Raw genomic sequence first — 23,190 nt, 5'->3', positions numbered from 1 at the left:
AGCTGATTCAGGTCAAGCATTAGGTACAGTGTAAATAACCTGGTCCTATTTAAGATATGTGCTTGAAAGGGAAAGTAGCAAGGTAGAGATTAGAGCCCTGCTGGTGGTCTGAGGGGAATGAGGGTGTCTCAGGAAGGTATCTAACTAATACTGCTGTTCTGTGTCACTCTTAAGAAGGAATTGTGGGCACCACTGTTCAGAAGCCAGTCTGGCAATTTTTAATCTACGAGATTTTGCATTCAAGGGTTTACTAATTTCTTGGTAAATTCCTACTGTAGTGTGTGACAGCAAGAGAGCACTGTCTTGTGACTCTTCAACAGAGGAAGATGATATCTAGACCAAGCTGAATAATGATAATGAGATTTGTTAATCTTCAGGTTTTAAAAGTGGAAAAAGAAATTTGCAGCTTAAATATTCAACATTCCTTTTTGATTTCCATCGTATTTCCTAGCAACTGAATTGGAGTGAGTTTTGCAAGTCATAGTAGATTGAAATGCTTTTTATAACAGTAGCTGTTGAAACAGTTGCACTCATGGTCAAACACCAGTAGGTTGTGGAAAGGGAATAGTACAGTATCTACTTAGTCAAGACCTTTCTCAATCGTAATACAGAAATGAAGACTTGTAGGAAGTCTTCTTTCCATTTATTGCCCTTTACTCAACTTTGACCTTAATTTTTAAATATGGTGTCAGTAGGACCAAAAAGTTAGAGGCCAAAGTGTTGCACAACTTATATTGAATTTTTTTTTTTTAAAAAAAAAGGTTGTTTGAACAAGGTTACATCATGTTTGAGGTATTGGTGATTTCCAAGTATCTTGCTGTCTGACAGAGGGTTCCAGTAGCTCAGGTTTTGATACATCTGTGGCTGTGGATTTAAGGTATTTGTTCTGAAGTTTCCTGGAAAGAACTCTAATACTTCTTAAAAGGAGGGGGACAGAACCAGACGAAGACACCAAAATAATTTCTATTTAAGTGCCTTAGAAAAACATGATGCAATTTATGTGGATAGGTGTATTTCCATTATGATTCTCTTGTTTGTTAAAGTATTTCAATGAGGCTTCTCTGTGAGGTGTTGACATTTCAAAAATTTTTTATGGTGACTCAAAAAAACCCCAAAAAACCCAAATGAAAAAAAAAAAAACCCCACCAAAAACCCAGCCTGCGCCCTTCAATCCCCCCCAGCCCCCCAATCCAAACCCTGTAAAGATTTAGCATCTCTGAAGAAAGTTTAGGTTGGGCTTGCCCAAAAAGCAAGGGTAGAGGTGTGGTTTAGAGGGCTGAGTCATACTTGTCCCTCATCCTTCTGCTGTAGCCTCACTGGGTGGTCTTAGGCAAGAGCACAGGAAAGGCCCTACATCTATTCCTTTATATATCAATTCTGTGTATAAATAGTATTTGCTACTGCGAGCACAAATCATGATAGAGATTTTACGCCATATTAAAAGCAGCAGCAAATCCTTGCAAATCCTCTGGAAGCTACAGCCACTTATGCCTTGCTTTAATTGAGGATAGCTAACAGGTAGGAGATGAATATGTATAAACAGAGAATGTATCACCACTGTTCAACTACTTAAAATCAGCTATTTCTAACAGGTACTGACCAAGTAATTACTTAAAGCGAATGAGGTTCTTCGCTATACTGCGTAATAAGCCTTGGATGTTTTCTGCTATCCTTCAGTTCAGACTTAGTCTATGCCTGATCTGGAAGCTTGGTCTATGATTGGTCTGGAAACACTCTGCTGATGTATGTATGCTTATAAAGTGCCCCCACAGACTATAGAGTCAAAATTAAAATGTGCAGTGAAGACAATGTGAAGCAGTGATGCTGAGGGGTGTGATCTAATAGCAGTCATTTTAGTAGCAGTCTATGATGCAGAAATAGTCATTGGTAGTTCCCTAAAGAGCTCGCAAGCAGTACCAGGAGGAAATTGAGGAGAAGAAGTGGAAACAAAAGGCTTCAGAAACTGTTGGCTCTACTCTTAAATACATAATTTTACCTTTTCAAAGTGTGCTTTCATGTATTAGATACAGGGTTACTGTAAGGGCTGAAATAGAGTGAAATTGAAATAAGAAATAACGGGGGGGGGAGGCGGAGAACAGGGGGAGAGTGAAAGAAGAAGGATCTATGGTATAAAAATGGGATGTGAAGAGTAAGGAGGAGTGTTACAAGTAAGTTAGCCAATTATACCCTCACTATCTAATTTTTACTTTAATTTTTTTTTAGTCAGAAAAACATTAATTATTCAAATTATTTATTTTTAGCCATGTGAAATGAAAGTGGACAAGCAGTTAATGTGTTGTATAAGTTGTGCGTACGTATATGCAAATGAAAAAGTCCCAAGAGGAAACCCCCACTTTTTTTGTGTATGAGCATTACGCAAACGAAGAGAAGGGGATTGTGGGCTGGACTTTTGGTTTTGTCTTGAGCTTTGGAAGAAACTTGTGGGCTGTTTCTGTGATCTGGTCCAGTGTCCATATGTCAGCAAGTTTGTCGGTGTGATATTTGGACTATAAAATTACAGTGAAAGAGGCAATGCTGTCCAGATCCTGCAAGTGCAAAAGTAATCAGGCTCAGCACTATGCTGTCAGTTAAATCCTGGTACAGGAGCAGCGCTGTAACAAATTGTACAACTTCGTAGTTAACTTGTATGCAGAACTCCTGTTCAGGACAGTGAAAATCATTATGTAGAGCACCAGGGGCAAACCCTTCTGTGAGTACTTTTCTCATAATATTTAGTGCATAAGGTGACTCTAATTCACTACGCTTCAGCCTTTTTTTTTTTTTTTTTTAAGAGTGTGGTTATTTAATAATTTTGGCCCAAAAGATGGGGAAGGGGTTTTAAGATATGTCTGTTCTATGTTACTAAATGGTATATTGAGTTGGCTTTGGAATCCTGAAGCACTAGTTACATTAGCATATCATTGCACTTCAGCTAATTTACTGTCATTATCGGGGGGAACGCTACCCTAATGTTGCTTTATATTGCTTTGCTAGCTAACCTAGCTAGGAAACTGTCACAGCAGTATGTGTTAGTTGATAGATGTATTTGTAGCTGAACTGGTAGCAGTACATTCACACTTTTCTGTGGGGTAGATGATGAACATTTCACTAACTGGATGTAGAGATTTATTAGACGAGGGAGGTATTAGTCAGTGCTGTCGCACCATTAAACCTTTCCAGTGTGGTGTAGATCATCTGCAAACAGCAGTTAGGGCCCTGCAGTTGCAGTCTATGCATGTCATCCAGTCAGTGTCTATAATTTGCAGCATGGCTGGGTCCAATTTTCTTGCCTTACAGGACATTTTTGCTGTCCAGAGGCAAAAAGAATGTCAAATGTTCTACGTAACAATTAAAGGGTATTTTTTGATGCAGCAAAACTGTTAGAAACAATTGCCACTTGTCTTTTCCCTTCACCACACCGTGAATTCAAGATTTGAATTCGGGTAGAGAATGGCTTCAAAACTAAACTGAGGTTGGCATGTGTGTCCAAACGTGGCTGGGTGAAAACAGGCCACTTCTGTCACTTTTGATTGATGCATTTTGACATTTTCAGTGACAGATTTTGGGTTTGAAGCTCAATATTGGAAGATTTGCAGCTTTCATTTGCCTGTATCTACTGTGGTAACGAAAACAGAACATTCTGTTTGGGGGACTTCTCCTTTTAAAAAGTTGTTGTATAATAAGTAGTTGTACAGAAAACATGGGCTAGCTGCCCTCCTGAACTGTGTTTTGGATGAAGTAATATTTACATTTTATAATGCTTACCTTGGCTTCCCTCCCCCTCCTGCACTATAAATTGTTTTCTGCATCTCTCCCTACACACACAGTTGTACTTCAGAAATTGTTTCCATTCTTTAGTTGTGCTTTTTGGCCATAAACACTGTAATCTAGAAAGAAAAGTGGAAGTTTTAAAACCAGCCTTGTTAAGATTTGTCTCTGTCATGAATCTCGTGGGATACTTGAGCATCATTTCCTTGAATTTTTGTAGTCGGGGCTGAATATTGTGGGATTTTGCTGTAGCAGAACTGCAATGAACACCTAAGCAGCCTGTGCCTTGTTAGACCCTCTTAGTAAATGGTTTGAATTTGAGACTAAAAACAGCAATGAAGAACAAACAAATGGAAGACTTGGTGTGTGATGGTGGAGAGTATAGAAGATGTAGAAAGTGCCTGATCTCTCCCTCAGGGTGAAGTCTGTTCCTTCCTGCCTTCTCTCTGCCAGTTACTCTGCTTCCTCCTCTAAGCTTTTATACTCTAGATGGCCAGCTCTTGCTGGCTGACTGCAACGATCCCACTGAATCTAGATTAGCCTCTGAATTTAACCCTAATTTCTCTTTCTTCCTAGGTACTGCTGAACAAATCTGCCAGTTCCTCAGTTCTTGGCCTGCATTCCTATTTTCTGCTCCCAAACTCATAGTCTTGTGTTCTTTCCCTGCGCTCTTATCCAGCACTTTGCTGTTTCCCAGGCACCTCTTACAGATCCTTTGTTGCCAAGTTTTCTGAGCTTTCTTGATTATCTCCTCAGTTGTTTGGATCATAGTATGTTAACCATCAGTTGGTACAGATGATTGTGAATGGGCGTGCAAAAACCTTGATAGCAATTCTGGTCCAGTGATGTAGGGGCAGAACAATGTTGGGGCTTTTAGTTTTTTGAGGTTTTTTATATGCCAATCTGTTTCTTAATACTAGTACTACTATTGATGCAGCACCAAAGGGAGCTTAGTTGCTTCCTGTTAATTATTGTGTTGTCTAACATTGAGCGCAGATCTATGCAATGAAGTCTAAGTAGTAATGCAATTGATCACTTCAGCCATATTTGTTGGCAACTTTCTCTGTTGCTGTCATTTGTTTAACTGTAGTAGTAGGAAATGTGAAGAAAAGAAAGTATTGGCAATGTTCTACTAAAAAAAAAAATAAATGTTATGAGACGTCCTGGTTGTATTGGGGTAATAACATAGGTCATTTGCATCTTGTTTCTTGAACAAGTAGATCTTTTACTTGATAGATGGAGGACAATAAACTAGTTGTAAATACATTCTACAAGCTGCAAGTACTATGAGATAGAGCTGCGTGTACACTGGCAACAGTTCTCACTGTGTTTCTTGTGATGTTTAAATGTATATTCTTATTTTCTTTTGCTCTCTTCGTTGGCTTTCTGGATAGTCGACTAGGAAAGATGGTTTCTGAAGTGTCCATGGGGAAGCTTTTAATGTGTTAATGCTGCTTATTTTTTAGACTTTTTGCAGCTGTGCTTGAGGTCTGCAGGTGATCCCTAAAACTATAATTTCTGAAAGTCCTGGAAACTTTATATTACAGATCAGGTCATTGGACAAAAATATGTAGTGCTACTGCTGCATGTTCTCTTTGTAGTCTTGTGTAAAAATGTTCAAAGTCAGTTACTGGCAAGTAACTGATTTTTAAGTGGTACTAGTCCGTAGTGGTGTGTGGGTTAGAAAGACTTGCACCAGGGGCTGGATTAGCTCTCTAGGCTGTCAACTCCCCACTCCTTTCTGCGGGAGTAATGAACTAACAGTGCTGATTGCTTCTGCATGATCTGAAATAAGTTGTCATGTACGTTGGGGTTATGAACAGAACCTTGAACTTTGTGCTTCCAAAAATATAATTCTGATAATCTAGTGTAGGGTTTTTCCCCAAATTTTTCCACTTCAGGAATGGGAGCAAATGCTTTCTGATTTGCATAAACCCTCCTGAGATGTGTTGCTTCCCAGCTTTGCTTATGTTACACTTCATTTTATGAAGTCTTCTCATGGTAATCTAAGAGTGTTCTCCAAGTCTTGGCATACAGAAGCCTCGTTTAGACAAAGTTTATTTTTGACTACATCCTTGCTGATGTTAATGAGTTGTTCTGGGAGACTGAAGTCGGAGGGTGTCTCCAGTGAGGTATTCTCCCCAGTCCTGCGGTGGAAAGCTGTTGCTTCAAAATGCTTACACGTAGCACAGGCTGCCTGGCTTGTACATGCTTCAGTGTAAAACACAAGCTCGAGCTGTCTGTGGTCATACCGATGTTTAAAAGTGGTCATGCTAGTGTTTACCATATCTGAAGAAAAACAGTGAATTGTAACAGTAAATGGGAAGAAGACTGTAACACTAGCTGCAAGAGTGGGGAATTGGAATGAGGTGGCTAGATGGAATACATGTGTATTGCTGCTTGTGGAGTAAGAAGGACCAAGTGCAACTATAGGCTGGGCGAGGAATGGATTGAAAGCACCCCTGAGGAGGACTTGGGGATATTGATTGATGAGAAACTCAACATGAGCCGGCAGTGTGCGCTTGCAGCCCAGAAAGCCAACCGTGTCCTGGGCTGCATCCAAAGAACTGTGACCAGTAGGTCGATGGAGGTGATCCTGCCCCTCTACTCCGCTCTTGTGAGACCCCCACCTGGAGTACTGCATCCAGCTCTGGGGGCCCCAGTACAGGAGAGACATGGAGCTGTTGGAGAGAGTCCACGGGAGGGCCACGAAGCTGATCAGAGGGCTGGAGCACCTCTCCTATGAGGACAGGCTGAGAGAGTTGGGATTGTTCAGCCTGGAGAAGATGCGGCTCCGGGGAGACCTAATTGCAGCCTTCCAGTGCCTGAAGGGGCTACAGGAAAGCTGGCAAGGGACTGTTTATGAGGGAGTGTAGTGACAGGACAAGGGGTAACGGGTTTAAGCTGAAGGAGGGTCGATTTAGATTAGATGTGAGGAAGAAATTCTTTACTGTTAAGAGTGGTGAGGCACTGGAACAGGTTGCCCAGAGATGCTGTGGAGGCCCCATCCCTGGAAGTGTTTAAGACCAGGCTGGATGGGGCTTTGGGCAATGTGGTCTAGTGGAGGGTGTCCCTGCCCGCAGCAGGGGGGTTGGAACTAGATGATCTTTAAGGTCCCTTCCAACCCAAACCATTCTATGATTCTATTCTATGAAATATCGGAATCTTGCAAAGAGGAGCAATGTTTTGAAGTAGACTTTGAAAGGTTATTGAGCTGGAATAGCACTTTCATAGCTGGCTAACACCTGTGAATAGACATGGAAGGTGTTTCTCATCAGAGAATAGTGGAAGAGTTGAAATAATTTGAAGTGGCTGGCTCAGTAGTTCTTTATTTTCTTTTTTAAAGCATTAAATATTTACATTCTTAAAATATCAATGCAGCATAAAACTTGATACTTTGTTTCTGAAGTTTAAAATCTGGTTTCATATACTTTTTTAATAGTTAAGTGACATGTAACCTTGTCATAGCAAGCAAGTCCTACAACAATTCACAATGTTCATTTAATGTAACTGGTGCAGTGGAGTGTGCAATAAGTTTCAACAAATGTGTACATTGTTTAATTCTTGTTTTTACTGTTTCTACAGGGAATGAAACTTTAACAAGAAGTCTATGTTAAAGCCTGGCTGACAGCAAGAGAGGCAGAGTGTAGAAGCAATGCCCTGATAAAAAGGTGGGGAACACATAGAGTTTTCAAAAGGCTTGTGTTCTGACTTGAGAGAATTCCTGTGATATTTAAGGTGCTTCTGCTTTGTTTCCAGGATTGTTTGCTTGCTATAAAGAAAATACTGGCGGGGGGGCAAAAGGCTTGACTGTCACTTTTGCCAGACAATTTTGGAAGTACAGGGATGGGGTGATGGTTTTTCCCTGCGTAACTGCAGTTATTCACATATTCTTGAGACTGTTGAACTCTCATGTGATTTGTGCAGTGTCATGGCTGAGAAATGGTTCTGAGTAGCCATAGCAGGACTGACAGATCCAGTTAACTTCATTTTGCTCTTGCATGACTAGCCACCACGTTTCTGTGCTTTGGCAGCATATTTCGACAGGATAATGCAGCAGTACACATATGAGACTGAAATGCTAGGGGCTGTTAGACCTTTACTGGCAATTTTTAAAAATTGGTCACTGATTTGTCTGTCTACTCTTCATGTGCCTTCAAAGGAAGGAAGTTCTTGGAATATGCTTATATGATGAACGCTTAAAAAAAAAATCACCATTTTTATTAAAGCTTTGAACTGTTTTAAAAAAGATGTGTTGCAGAGCCCTGCGCTGGTTTCCAAGCTACACTAGGAGACATTCATTCCTTGTTTACAAACGGAAGATCTCTTTGGAGTCAGGCTAACAAAGTAAAATGTCACCTGCTTTAGACAGCTAATGAGCCTAATAAGGAACTCAAATTAATAAGCGATTTAATATTCTCAAAGGAAAATGCAGGAAGAAATGGGAATGAAGACAGGAAGATTAAAAGATTATGAGGCAGATTTTGTATTTGTGTCTGACAGAGGTGGACTGGCAAAACTATTCTAGTGGAGTCGGATGGTCCTTACTGCTGTTTTTCACAGGTCATGTATTTTTTGCACATGCAAAAAGCATACAAGTAAATCCTTTTTAGCTGTCTGGGAAAGCGGACTCCTGCAAAGAAGCTGGCACTGCTAGAGCAGTTCTAGTCCACAGCCCACTTACAAGTTACCTCTACAAAAGTTTGTGGGTAGGAGCAGGTTGTATGAATTATATCAGTATTTTTTCCATGGAAATGGTGTAGGGCATCTATGGAGTAAACTCTGAACTTCAGAAAGCATCGTGCCTGTTGCTGCTGCACAGATGGAATATACGGCAATCCACATTAGTTCTAGTCATATGGTGAGGAAAAAGCTGATGTGTACTTCCCTCTTATGATATTTGAATGAAAAATGTGATCTGTTCAAAAAGCTTGGACACTGATTTAGTTGTTTTATCTGAAAATAAGTGAGCTGATATAAAAAGCATGCCGTTCAATTTTTGCTTGCTTTCTATGTGAGAGTTGCAGATAACTTATGGCAAATAGAAAAAAGATTTGTTGGAAGCAAAATAAGTTAATGTATGTATTGTTCTTTCTGAATTCAGTGGTGAGATCTAAGTCCCACCCGTATTTTATTTATCACTTCGCAGCAGACTGATTCTCTTTTAACACTAGCAATAGATCTATAATGTTAGATCACAAAGCTAATTTTTCAGATTAATCTCTTTCGTGCAGTTGTTAAAATCATAGAATCATAGGATGGTTTGGGTTGGAAGGGACCTTAAAGATCATCTAGTTCCAAACCCCTGCCATGGGCAGGGACACCCTCCACTAGCCCAGGTTGCCCAAAGCCTCATCCAACCTGGCCTTAAACACTTCCAGGGATGGGGCCTCCACAACCTCTCTGGGCAACCTGTTCCAGTACCTCACCACTCTAACAGTAAAGAATTTCTTTCTCACATCTCATCTAAATCTCCCCTCCTGCAGCTTCAGGCCATTCCCCCTTGTCCTGTCACTACACTCCCTCATAAACAGTCCCTCACCAGCTTTCCTGTAGCCCCTTCAGGCACTGGAAGGCTGCAATTAGGTCTCCCCGGAGCCGCATCTTCTCCAGGCTGAACAATTCCAACTCTCTCAGCCTGTCCTCATAGGAGAGGTGCTCCTTCCCTCTGGTCAACTTTGTGGCCCTCCTCTGGCCTCGCTCCAACAGCTCGATGTCTTTCTTATGTCAGCACCTATGAATTATAACAGTGGTGACAGTTAGTGAAAATTATTAATTAGTATTTCCTAAATGTTTATGAAGAAATATGATGATAGTAAAAAATTAAACTGAATAAACAATGAAACTGAGTTTACCCTTTGTCTTTCAGCAGAGTAATCAAGCTCATAGTTTGTGGATCTGTGGCAGGATTATCTGATTGTTTCCCTTGTTCCCATCTTTTTAGAAATAGCAAAAAACTCTTTTCTCCCACATTTATAGTCATGATCTGTGAAGTCTGTGTGTGTTTTCAGTGCATTATTCAGTCAGTCAATCTGCAAGGTTTTTTTTTCTTATTGATGTTCATGGTGTGTAATTTCTAGTGGTATTAGTTACATGCAGTCCATTGAAAATTATTGTTGTGAGATTGCTCAGACTGTATATTGCACTTGTTTCCAGGGAGTTTTGTAAGAGGTTATGTTTATGATCCCATGGCATTGTCTTCAGAGCGCAGCCTTTTGTCCCCAGATGACTGTGGAGAAGCAATACTAGCTGCTTCTCTGTGTGGCACCATTAATGCTGTTGAACTTCACCTGGGAGCTGCTGCTTCAAGCAATGCTCTTGTGCAGTGTGACTTTTTCTGTTGTGGTTTTTTTTTTTCCTGGAAGTTGACTTGCAGTACTGTGTGATGTATATAATTTTAACATGCTTTGGAATACCTTTATGGTAAGAGTTTCTACAGAAATTATTCAGATTTGTCAGTTTATGTGAAATTGCTTTTCTCAGAATGATTATTTGTCACTGAGTTAGCTCACATTATATACCTTCTTTCTGGGGTCTGTTACCATAAAGTTTGCATAAATCTGCTCTCACAGTATACAGATGTTGAAAATTTGAGTATCACAGTACCTCTAGAAAAGTCTAAGTTGGCTTGAATAAAATACCACTGAATTGTTTGGTATCTTCTGCATTTTATCCTATTTTTAGCTGCAAGCCTTTGTATCAGAAGGCAAAGATCTGAAGGGATCATGCATCATCAGCTAGGTTGGGGTTTTTTTTGGTTTTTTTCCCCCTCCCTTCTGTAAAAGCTGCATTAAATTATGAAAGTCTTGCTGACTTGTGTATTACTTGCTATAACCTTAGGAAGCAAATTTGTGTGATAGGTGTTTGTATGTAGGGGATTCTAATTTTAACAGACTCTAAACGAGGAGAGCTTGTCCCAGTTTTTCTTGAAAGTGCTTTTGGGAATAAATGAATGTTTCAATTTAAGACTTTTGATATAAACTTAATATGAAATAATTCATAGCAAGGCTTAAATTGTGAGATAGCAGTGATTCTTCAGTATAATGTATGTAGATCTTTCTGTTTATTTGTAATGCTGTCTTAGCTAATTAAAGTGGAATAGTGTGCTGCTAATACACTGAAGTTACAAGACTTGCTTGCAATTTTAAGTCATAGTTTTATAATTTTGATTACTAAAATATTGTTTTCTTTTCAACTTAAATGTCATTGTGAAGCACTCCAGAAACTGGTGTAGTTTTGTGAAATAATGCTAATGAGAAAAAGAACAGAACAAAATAGAAATTAGCATTTTTCTAACTTGGAATTTTTAAGGTAAAGTTCAATTTTGTAGTGTTTCTGCTGCTTTGTACTGAGCATTTTTCATACACAACAGTGCAAGACTTAGCCGGCTTTCAGTCCACCTTCTCTTTTCTGAAGTCTTTTAATGGAAAACTTTTTCACCGAAGCCGGTGACGGCATAAGCATTGACTTTAAATTGCTTGGTTGGTAGCTTTTACTTAGCCAGTCCTTTCTTCCTCAGCAATTCTTGAGGAATATTTTGGATTTTATATAAATATCCCCCTCTATCTTCTGAGCAGTCTTTGACCATAGTTCTTTTCTGATCTACATTATGGAGTATTCTTTTTTTTCCTGCATTTCTTGATGCATTTTCAAATGATACAACTTTTTAAAAGCAACTGCTTATTTTTTTATATATATTTTGTTATTTTCTTAACTTAAGAGTAAATGCTTATCCAGTGCATTGTAGCTTTAAAAAAACCCTGTTAGTTATCCATAACTGTTACTGTTATCCATTGGTTTAGAGTGAGTGCTGATTGATGAAGATAGAAAGTTTTCATGACAATTAAAATGTAGTATACTGTAGTTAAGTTTTATAGAGAATTGTTAATGTTACGAAATATTTAGAACTTCAGTCGTGCTAGCTAAAAGATGTTAGTGTTTGGTCTTATGTTAGAGTTTAAAGATGCTTTATGAAACTACTTCATCTGTCCACGTATTTGTTGCTAGCCTATTCTGGATTTGCTGAAGCCAGACGTACAGTGAAGTAATAGGCGTATGCAGCGGTTGAATTTGTGTGCCTTTGGATATATCACTCAAGGAGAAGTTTGAGTTTGTAGTTATTGCTCTCATATACTACTAATTGAATAATATATTCCAGATGTTTTTGAAATAACTGAATTTAGGTTAAATTAAGCTTAGTTTTGTAACTGCATTCTCTCTCGTCTCAGAAAACAAGCTGAACAGTCATTTACAAACTGTTACACTGCTATATGTTGATGAATGTTTCCCAGTAACCATGTGTTCTAAAGTGTCCCATATTGCTTATTAACCATACAAAAAAAAATAAAGGTTAGATAGTTTGCTGGTTTTTCTTGCTGTTTTCTGGAATAATGTAAATAACCTTAAAATAAAAACTGTTACTCATTTTCGTGTGACTTTAGAAACTAGTCAAGTCAGTTACTCCAGCAAAATACAACCAACCTACAAAATAAGAGAAGGAAGATGGGATTACCTTTCTTGCACTGGTGGATGGGGTTGATAGAAGTGATCAGGCACAGGCTGACATTCTTCCGTCTTGAGCAGGGACTGGTGCTGGAAATCTGAGGTCAGCTTGGAACAACTTGATTAAATGCAGAATATCAACTTAGGACATAATTTCCCTAATTACCAGCAAGAGATGTCCACATTTATTTTGCTTGTTTTAATGAAGAATTGTTGGTAAAATGCAAGAATTATGATGGTATGAAGTTCGATAAGGCTTAATACTTGCTACCTAGAGCAAAAAATAAAGGGAGATAAAGCAACTGGAATAAAGGTGGCATGAAAATCGAAGTCTTGTATCAACCATTCAAGCTGTTTTGAATTCTGTTTGCTGAGTTTCTGAATGTTAGCAAGCTCTTGAAGCTCCTGTGTTGTAACAGTTTCTCTTGCAATAAAATTTTACACCCAAACAAAATTAATTTAACAAAAGGGAGTCTTAAGTAGCTTGTCTGGTTTAAAAAGTTTGGAACTTGATGACAGTAAACTTCCTGAAGCTACTTTAGCAAGATTTCGGCACATATGAGTGACTTAAACGTTTTTTAGGCCATTTCTCAATGTTCCATGCAGGAGCACAAAATATTTTCTTTACTTGCAAAATCAAGCTTTTAAGTAAGACATGAGGTTTAAGTGACTTGCAAAGGTATTCAAGAGTCTCTGACAAAGAGTAAACTGAATCTCCTGCTATGTAGTGTACTGCATTGTTTGCAAGGCCATCTTTTCATCCTACAGATATTACTTTCCTGTGCTGAAGTTAATTTACAACATTAGTAGCAAACATTGCAAAAAAAACTATACAGAAAGAATTCATATGTAAAGAATTTTTTTATCAATACGTTCCAGGAAGAAAGAATGTAATTTCCCAACACAGTTTGGCTGGAACAGCAGGACTGTATTCCTTCTCATTACGAATAACTTCATGTGGTCTTGAATGTTTTTGTTTCACAGTGGTCTGTAGTGCATTGAAGTTGACTTGTTTTAAATGTTTTGAATAAAAGCTGGTATATTGCTGGCTATGGATGGGTTGCATATCGAGGATCTGAGCCCCAAAACGCTATAAAATAAAGTGGTATCAACTTTTAGCCTGCAAAAATACTCTAAGAAGATCTGGCCTTGCTATCGGATGTAAAATCCCATAGGGTAAGATGGCTGCAAATATTGTAGCTGTATCCTTAGAACAATCAAGACAGCCTTTGCATATATGTTCAGTGTTCAGAAAGCAAATTAATTGCAGATCATGCCTTAGGAGATCCCTTGTCACGGTGAACAGAGTGCAGTAATAGACTGTATGCAAAATACATGAGAACTATTTTTTGGCTCAGCCATGAGCTTTAAGTAGTAAACTATTTCCAGAACTTTGCACAGTATTTTGCTGTTACTGTTCCTGTTGGTTCAGCTACTCTAGTGTATAAGTTAACAAAAAGAGGCCGCTTAGGTTTTCCATTCCAAGATTTAACAAGTAGCTCTCATGATGGTGGCTCAGAATTCCCAAGTGGAAAGATTGTGATTACAAATGAAAAATGTTACATGATCAGATAATGGATCTCTCTTTCTATTGTATTCTGTTGTGTTTTCATTTATATTATTGCAAATTTTCTGTTTTTAAAAATAAACCTAATTTTATTATTTCTAATGTCTTATAATTTCCTTCCAAAATACTGATATGTATTTCTTTCTTGCCAGTTATAACATCTTGTAATGGAAGATGGAAGACAAAGGGGCTCGTGTTGCTGACTACTTTGTTGTCGCAGGATTAACAGATATTTCAAAACCACTAGAGGAAGAAATCCACTTCAATGATGCTTGCCATAAAATCGCTAAACCAAAAGAACCTATTACAGATGTAACAGTAATTAATAAATCTCTGGGGGAGGAAGTTCCTCAGGGATATAAATGCATAGATGTTACTCCCTCAGGACTGTCTGCAGATCTCAATAACGGCAGTCTTGTGGGACCGCAAATATTCCTTTGTTATCGCCGAGGAAGGGATAAGCCCCCGCTTACTGATCTCGGGTGAGTGGTTTTTCTGTTCCAGTAGGTGATTTGGGCAGTTTTATTTGACTAATGAGCAAATAAAGCAGCTTTATTGAAATATCATACTTTTTTAAATATAAGGTAAAACTCTAAGCAGGAAGGTATTTGTTGTCTTGAACATACTGTAACCCAGTATGGTAGAAAAAATGCATGTTGAGTGGATTTTAGTGACAACTGTAATCCTTTGCATTTTGGAGTTTTCAAAGCCATTTACAATTTTCAATGTCTATATTCTGGTTGAGATAAGATGCTTAACCTATTTAATATGGATTGAAAAGAGGTGACTTGTATGACATTCTTAAGATCAGGCAATGAATCTTTAATAGAATTGAAAATAATACTATTTTGCAGTAAATAAAATACATTACTTTTATGTGAGGAAAACTAATATAGTTTTATCATGAAGCTTTTCTGTTAGAATGCAGTTTGCTATAACGTGACCTGAACTTATCAGTAAAAATGTTTCGATCAGACATGAGACAAGAGCTGCTGTTAAACTAGTACTATTCAGTTATAATTCTTAGTATAGTATTAGTATTCAGTGTTTAAAAAAACATTATATGCCTTCTGACTTTTGTTCATCCCATTTTAACTAGGGTTTTATATGATGGGAAAGAAAGAGTAAAGCAAGGTTGTGAAATAATTCAAACTACTCCATATGGTCGGCCTGCTAATATTAGTGGCAGTGCCTCATCACAAAGAGTGTACATCACTTACCGAAGAGCATTCGAAAACATGACACAAAACACGTTGGCTGTTACGGATATATGTATAATCATACCAAGTAAAGGAGAAACCCCTCCACATACATTCTGCAAGGTTGACAAGAATCTTAATAATAGTATGGTAAGATGCAAAATCTGGATTTTGAACACTTGATATTCAATGATGTAATGTTTGTGGAGTATTTGTGACAGTTCTCAGAGTACCTGGTGAAAAATTTTGCTAAGCACTTTCCAAGGATAAATCAAATCTTGGAAGAGTTGGAGCATTACATTTTGTTGTTCCTGCTTGGAACAAAGTCTTTTTGGAAGTCTTGGAGCAAATAGTCTTTTTAGTGCTGACTTAGAAATGCTGACTTCAGCTTTGGGTTAGTCCTTTGGACCTGTTGTGTCACCATGTGTATAACTGTGGGTTTTACAGACATGGCTGTTTCTGATGCTGATTTTACTGTTGTGATGGGAATTCTGTATTTAACTAGTGCCTTCTATTTTGTTTTTAAACTCTCCCATTACCAACAATGCTATTTTATAAGTGTCATTCTCCTCAGTAATTTCACAAACTTTTTCTCTGAAGAAAGTTGCATATGAGTCATGTTGGATGCTGTTGACTGGAAGCCTGTTTAAATGCTTAATATGGTTCCAAAGCTAGAGCTGCTAAAACACCCAGGTGTCACAGCACTTTGTTTTGCAGAACTTAATATTTAGGTGTCTCCTCATTGAATCTGCAGCCCTATATGCTGCCTTTCGTAGGGTCCTCAAAAGTCAGCGTGCTGATGAGGATGCTGACTGCAAATGCAAGTAGTATCATGCAAAAAAAAAGATCATGGAAATTGATCTGTTCTTGTTTTTAAAGAAATGCCTGTAGACATTAACAAATGGGTTTCTCGGTTCTACCAGTCCTTGCGTTGACTGGGTTATGGGAATGCTGTCTTATGGAAACTGTTATATCTTTCACCCATCTATAAAGCCTTCGTGTGCCCTTGAAGGGTGCTGGTCTTTTCAATCCTGTGGCTTTCCATGTTCTTTATTCTCATGTCCAGAAACTGAGAACTTCAAAAATATTTAAAAACATTAACAATTCCAGAAAGGAAACTGTTGTTTAGAAGCTGTAAAAACTGTGACGTTATGCTGCAGTGTTTCACAGACTGTGAAATCACAGATGGAATAAGGAATCAGGCTTAAAGATTAGCGTGATTACAATAAAAATGCAGGCACAAAAGAAAATTGTTAAGTATTAACTTAAAGTAATACACAAATGTAGTTAATAACAGAAACATTGTGCTCTCTGCCTGTTTATATATATAAATGGGTACATGTATGTGTATCTGTCTATATACACATTTAAGCCACAAGTTTAACAAAATGGAGAAAGGTATAAATATTTATATAGATGACAATTGTACTTAAAATTCTGTACTTGTGTTAACAGATGTTTTAGAGAGGAATTTATAGATTGCGTGCTTCAGTCTATAAACCAGTTCTGTTTTAGAGGTCAGGCTGATGCGTGCCATGGCTTGGTCAGCTCAGAGCTAACACAGACTTCTCAGTTAAATGTTTGTGGCCACTGTCAGAAAGGATAGTGTAGCAGGCCCCAAATTCCTATATCTTAATGCTCTATGTTTTCACATGTAAATTATGGTTCTTTGTAAACAAGGAAGAGGAGACTTTCCTCCATTCTTTTCTGTTACACTCTTTTGTTATACTTCATCATGTAATCCAATAATTTCTTTTGTCTTACAGTGGGGCTCAGCAGTATATTTATGTTATAAAAAGTCTGTGGCAAAAACCAACACCATATCATATAAAGCTGGTATGTAACTACTATTTAGCTTTTTTTACCTTCAGTTCTGGATGTACAGGCTTATTTGTAATGTAATACATATTTTTATCAAAGAATTATTTGACAAAGACACTGTCTTGGCATTATCCAAAAAGGAATCTTTCCCTGAAGAATTCTTTTAAAATAATGTCCTAAAATAAGCCTTAGAATTATGTTTCATGACCCCTTTGTTTTAAATTTTGCTTTTAATTGGAAGCTCAGCTTTATATTAAAAGGTTTCTACAAATCTGTGTGTCTCCTACCTCTGGTTTTTGTTGCTGATAACTGTCTCTTAGGGGATGTGTATATATATTCAGAAGACAATATCACAAAAATTATTTCATGCATTTTCATGATCACTTTAAGAAACATTTTGAAGAATATTGCAGACTTCCACACTGCCCTGAACATCAGTAGCATTGAGCTCTTAAAGTATTTTTGGATTGTGTATCATCTTTATTTTGTTGTTTTATTTATGAGACAGAATTAGATTTGCTATGGTTCTGATGAAATGTGTTGTCGTTTGGGATTTTTTTTAAACCCCTGATTTTGTTTGAGTGCAGGTCTCGAGCATGCTTCAGACTTAAGCTTTAATGCACTTATATCCCTTTGAGATGCTGATCTCTGTAAACAACAGTAGTTTAGGACTAACTAAAAGGTGGGCAGTAAATTTGTAAATAAATAAAAATTTTAAGAAGCCCCACATCTGGTAGTATAGCTTGCACAAGATTTTGCTTCTTAGGGGGAAATATACCACTGCCCTTCTTGATTACCAGTTTTTATTGCTTATTAATATTTCACTGTATATTAGAAAACAATGTGTAGTGATTGTGTTCTCCAATGCAGAGAGATCCTACATTCCTTCACACAATATTCATTCTCAGTTTGGAGTCCCCTGGGCTGGCAGTGAGCAAGGATAGATTGCTACAGCTGTATGATGTAACTGAAAACCTGTATGTTAAGAGCCTCTGCTTCAGAACTTTGTTTTACAGCTATGTTTAAAATTAAGTCTAACCACATTAGTCTGATAGCACATTAGCTGAAGCCTCAGCTAAGGTGGATCAACATAATTAATTGTTTGAGTTCTATTGATATTTTAGAAAAAAACCTTATATCTAACATATTATCAGATTTCTCAGGAAACTCTTGTTGGCAAGAAGTAATTGCTTTCATAATTGAAAACATCAGTCTTATTTCTCAATTATTCAGGTTACCATTTTTTCAACTAAATTTTAAATCTTCACTCATAGTAGCGATGAATGTGAACTATTACAATAATACTGAGATGCATACAACTGCAAACTGAAATAGGTAGATGTTATGAATAGTTCCTAGAATAGTAAGTAGGACTTCAGTCCAATGTTTTAGTCAGGTGATTTCTCCTTAGGCCTCGGAAGCATGCTGCCCCTTTCCAGCTATTTGCTATGCCTGATTATTTACGACTTTCCTTTATGGATCCTCTGAAGTTAGTGTATGCTCATATGTGATTTTTCTGGGCATGTTTTTATGGACTGAGCTATTACAATTGTGTTTCTGTTATTCCTTACATAACTACCTCTTTACAAATTGCCTTTATAGGTTTAATATGCAGATATCCCGAAGAAGATTATGAATCATTCCCATTACCAGAATCCGTGCCTCTTTTTTGTCTACCTATGGGTGCAACGATTGAATGTTGGCCATCTAACAGTAAATACCCTCTCCCAGTTTTTTCTACATTTGTACTAACTGGAGCTTCTGCAGAAAAGGTATTTTGAAAGCTTAAAAAAGAATTAAATAAATAATTGTTTTAAATTTAAGTTTAAAAGAATTGGTTGTTTATCTTTTCAGGATGATGATAATGCATATTTTCACAGACAAACTTGAATCTATTCATTTGGACTTAATTCAAAGACTCTTTAAAGAGTGACTTGCATTTATTTCACTGCTGGACTGTTGATCATATAAGCCTGTACTCCTTTGCTTTCCAATCATGTTAGCCTTTGAAACTAGAGCGCTATAAAAATTCTGACTGCATATACATGCAAGTATACTATTTTTATTGCAAGCGTGGAAACAACCTTGCATGTATATACTTGTTCTAAAAAGTAAATTGGATGTCAGAGGAACACTGTTTTGAGTTGCTTAGAAAGGATTCCTAAAATAGCTTTAAAGGCGATTGTAGGTGCAGTTGACTGTAGTTGTACTCTGTATAATCATTATTTTTCTCTCACTTAAATAGTTTCATAAATTACTCTTTCTCATATGACATTAAGTGTTTTAAATAAATAATAGTCTGGATTTTCACAGCCCTAAGAATATTCTGGAATAGATTACTTCAAAAGATGGTGCATTAATGTAACTTTTCAAACAGTAACATAGACTTGATTTTCCTTGCATGTTTGGGGTTTGTTAGATTGCTTTGAAGATTGAAGCAGACATATTGACTTCAAATCGACTATATTGTTTGCAGGTATACGGTGCTGCTATTCAGTTTTATGAACTGTATCCTGAAGAGAATCTCACAGACAAACAAAAAGCTCAACTAGGATTAGCAGCTGCTGTCGAGGGAAAGTCAGACACATGCAGAACAGTTCAAACAAACAAATGCATCTGTCTGCTCTCTCACTGGCCCTTCTTTGATGCCTTCAAGAAGTTTCTTACCTTTCTGTATCGTTACTCCATTTCTGGTCCACATGTCCTGCCCATTGAGAAGTAAGTAATTTCAAAAATTCCAAACAGTAATTTCAGTTGATGAGAGCTCTTTGTTTTTTGTTTTTTGTTTTTTGGTTTTTGTTTTTTTTTTTTTTTTTTTTTTACTTCTAAGTTTCCTATAGTATCCTTTTGACTTTAGTCCTCAAAATTAAATGTAATGGTTATGCTAGATTAAGCACTTTTCTCTATTGATTGTGTATCTTAACGTACTTCCTGAAAAAGTCTAGATTTTTATTTGTGACTTAAGTGTCTGCAAAGGTATCTCTGAAAGCCTTTTTTTAATTGGCTTTGTACCCTTTAGCATAGTGATCAGGAGAAGCAACATTATAAATCCTTTTTTAATGTTGCATACATTAAGTTTGGAGAATGAAATATGTAGCTTTACATTTTTTCAAATGCCTATTTGTTGTTTAATGAGAGATAATAAAGCAGATTTCATTTTTGTACTAGTAATCTTCTATTTGTAATGAATAAACTTAATTTTCTTCTTACGTAAAGGATTTCACATTTTAAAATGCAGAGGAAATCCTTAAATCCAAGGAGTGGTTATCCGTAATTGGTATGTAATACCATTTAACATTTCTAGGCTAACGTAGCTGTTAACTGCATCAGATTTCCAATGCAATATTTGCTTTTTTATTTTATTGCACATCAGTCTTTTTTCTGATTAAACTTCAATATTAACTTTTATGAGACTTTGGCTTTATGGCTTGAGCATTTTTTGTGATTGTTTATCCACTTCATTATTCCACTTTATATCTACTATACCTGTTTTAAAATTCTCATAGTATAAACTTCTAATAATGAAAAGATTTTTATTTTTTTAAGATGAGAACTATTTTGGGGGTTTGAATTTTGTGAATGAATGGGAAGTATATATAATAAATATTTTATTAATTTTGATTTTACAGATTTATTTGCTTATTCTGATTTCTGGGATTTGTAAACTGGTCAATTTACTGTGGATAATTTAAATATAGCTACAGTGTCTTGCATGAAGTTACTATAGTATCTAGCCTAGTTTCTTCAACTATTTTAATGATGATGAAGGTTGTCTGTGCCATGCATGTGTATTTGACCATTTTTCAGTCAGCCCTGCTTCTGCAAGCAGCAGGCCTTTCCCTCGATGTTTGCTGTATGGTCCATATTTCTGCCACCATTTTCGTACACTGGTAATAAAGACAGAACCCCAAGTCCGTTGTCAGCCTGGTTCCTTTCCTGTTCTCGCTGCCATGTGGCTGCACAGACATCAATGCTGACACAAGGGAGGTCAGTTGAAGAGGCACAAGACTGCTTCTGGTTCATGCCAGTTATGTGATTGTAGAACTGCGACAGAAAATTAAGCATAGCATAAGTGCGGAAAAATAAAAGCACAGTAAAAATGTGGGGGGGTTTTTTTGCCTGTGTCTAATGGCATAATACGCAGCTACATTGAAACATATGTATGAAATATATAGCTTTGAGTCAGAAACATGTAAAACAAGTCTTCTATATAAATCAATGCTTATTTGTGGGTTTCTCTGAATTTCTTCAAAACTTGGGGGTTGTCTGCGTCATAATAATGGTAAAAGTTGCAGAAATCACAGTAAAATATGTACTGTAGCATGCGGTTTATGGTGGATTACCTGTTTCTTCCTGAGTTTCTACTGATTGCATATAGTATCTTTTAATGTGAAAGTGTGTATTATGTGGAACTCCTACACTTTTAAAACTTTTGTAAGTTTAAAGTATAGAACTGAGAACTTATTCAAATTTTAAAAACTTTTTTTGTATTTGTGGTATATGGAAAAACTTTAACATTTTTTTCATCATAACATTTTCTATTTGGAAGTGAAGAAAATGGATGCGAAGAAAATGGATGAACTTAATGACTCTCCTTGATACTCAGCTGTGAATATTTTTTTGCAAATAAGCAGTGCTAGTCTCTGAGGTATAGTGCTATTTCAAGCCAATCTCAGAAGCATGATTGTAAAATGGCGATACTCAAACATCAATATTTCTACTTTACAAATCTATTTTAAAAAAAAAAGCTCTTTGTAATTTTTCAGTCTCACAAACCAAGCTTGAAGTCTGAAAGATAATCTGGCCTGCCATTTTGATTTTTACTAGTAGAAAAATAGGTTTTCAAGGTCAGAATATCCCTGCAGGATTTGGGGGCTGGGGTTTTTTTTGCTCTATCTTTTGAATAAGTATGTGTCATTTTTAGATAATAATTTCTCTTACTGGCAATAATTTTGTCTTGAGGTAAAGCAGTTTAAGCTTATAATTTCTACTAAGTTGGTATTTTTCTTTTCCTCCAGACACATTTCCCATTTCATGCATAAAGTTCCTTTTCCATCCCCTCAGAGGCCAAGAATTCTAGTTCAGGTAAGTGTAAATTTCTTCTTAATAGCTATGTCTTAAGTGAAGACAAACCAGCTGTTTAACAGGTTAGTAAATGGAAAATGTAACTTTTATGTTCAAATTTTTTTTGTTCAGGATTTTTTTCCTAAATTCATACACTTAATTTTTTATGGATTTCTCAATGTTGTTTCCAGTTTAGTTAAGGACTTTAATGAGATATTACAAGGTACTGTTTAGTGAGCTTAGAACTTAATTATTTTTTTCAACGTATATGGAAATTAATGAAAAACTACTCAAAATTGGCATCTGGCTTGATTTTTTCCAATAGCTTTTGAACCATTTTCTTCTTGCTACTGTATGAAGGCTGTGTGCAAAATAAATAAAATTAAAACCAGATGTGAAGAGTATATTCATGATTACCCATTTTCCCAAAGGGCTTCATGCTGTCCTGTACATAATGGATAGCTCTTACTGAAAACTTCAAGAGCCATGCACGTTCAGCAGAGGCATAGTTTATCAAACCTGACCCTTATTCTGTCCTACTTGCAAGACCTAGCATATTTTACTGCGTGTGAGTGAAATGGTGTAATTGCTAGGATTAGGTTACCCGTTATGTGAAATTTCACCCTTGTCACTGTTGGTAGGAGAGAGGAAATCCCTAACTCAAAGACTTCTTAAGTGAAGTGTTATTAAATCTTCATATTTTTTCCCTCTGAAGAGGCAAAATGGGTAGAGACATGTTAAAATTTTATTGCTGAGAAAAGACATCTCTATTCCGGTTGTAGTAATTCTACCAATCCTGTGGTTTTGAACAAGTTGTTACAAAATGATGTTATTCTCTGTTACTACTTGTATGCAATAAAATATGAAGAGCCCTGTGTGGTTTTCAGTCTTAATATAATAGCCTGTGTGCTAGTGAAGTCTTTCAGAATAAATACAATCTTGGTTATGTCTTTATAGAATGTATTGAATATTAAAGATACTTCTTAGTGCACTTGGATATTCTAAAGAAGTGACATTTATTACTTTTACTGAAAAGGGGTTGGAGAACAGTTATACTAAAACTGTATTTGATGCTTCCGTCACTTGTATTATGGTTTTAAAGTTCAATTCAAAACCCAGTATTTTTACATCTTTTTTTTATATATTCACATTCAATAAAATACTTGTGGTAGGGAACATGCTGCTTTTAAAGTAGGCAGTGGTAGTTGAGGTCTGTGAATAAGTACTTCCTTCAAGCTGCTTTCAGGGTCTTTTGAGTTGTGCTTGATA

The 23,190-nt window shown here is 36.8% G+C and overlaps 1 protein-coding gene across 8 annotated transcripts in view; it reads left to right on the top strand.

Moving 5' to 3' along the window:
* DENND4A (DENN domain containing 4A) overlaps window positions 1–23,190 on the top strand; it is a 63,501-nt gene that overhangs the window by 6,798 nt on the left and 33,513 nt on the right. For 6 of the 8 annotated variants that reach the window (XR_008578588.1, XM_054836537.1, XM_054836535.1 and 3 more), the window contains exons 2-8: window positions 7,354–7,439; window positions 13,990–14,319; window positions 14,937–15,186; window positions 16,803–16,872; window positions 18,460–18,629; window positions 19,334–19,575; window positions 21,876–21,942. Coding sequence is in view for 7 of the 8 variants with exons in the window: in XM_054836537.1 (XP_054692512.1) it covers window positions 14,012–14,319; window positions 14,937–15,186; window positions 16,803–16,872; window positions 18,460–18,629; window positions 19,334–19,575; window positions 21,876–21,942 (1,107 nt within the window). In the remaining variant the exon portion in view is untranslated. Of the gene's footprint in view, window positions 1–7,353; window positions 7,440–13,989; window positions 14,320–14,936; window positions 15,187–16,802; window positions 16,873–17,738; window positions 17,835–18,459; window positions 18,630–19,333; window positions 19,576–21,875; window positions 21,943–23,190 lie in introns of those variants that run through there. The other 2 variants (XM_054836539.1, XM_054836540.1) reach the window with 2 other exon arrangements.

This window comes from Grus americana, chromosome 10 (assembly GCF_028858705.1).
Source record: "Grus americana isolate bGruAme1 chromosome 10, bGruAme1.mat, whole genome shotgun sequence".
Classification (NCBI taxonomy): domain Eukaryota; kingdom Metazoa; phylum Chordata; class Aves; order Gruiformes; family Gruidae; genus Grus; species Grus americana.
Note: the sequence above shows the minus strand (reverse complement) of the source record. Positions and strands in the feature narration are given on the sequence as shown.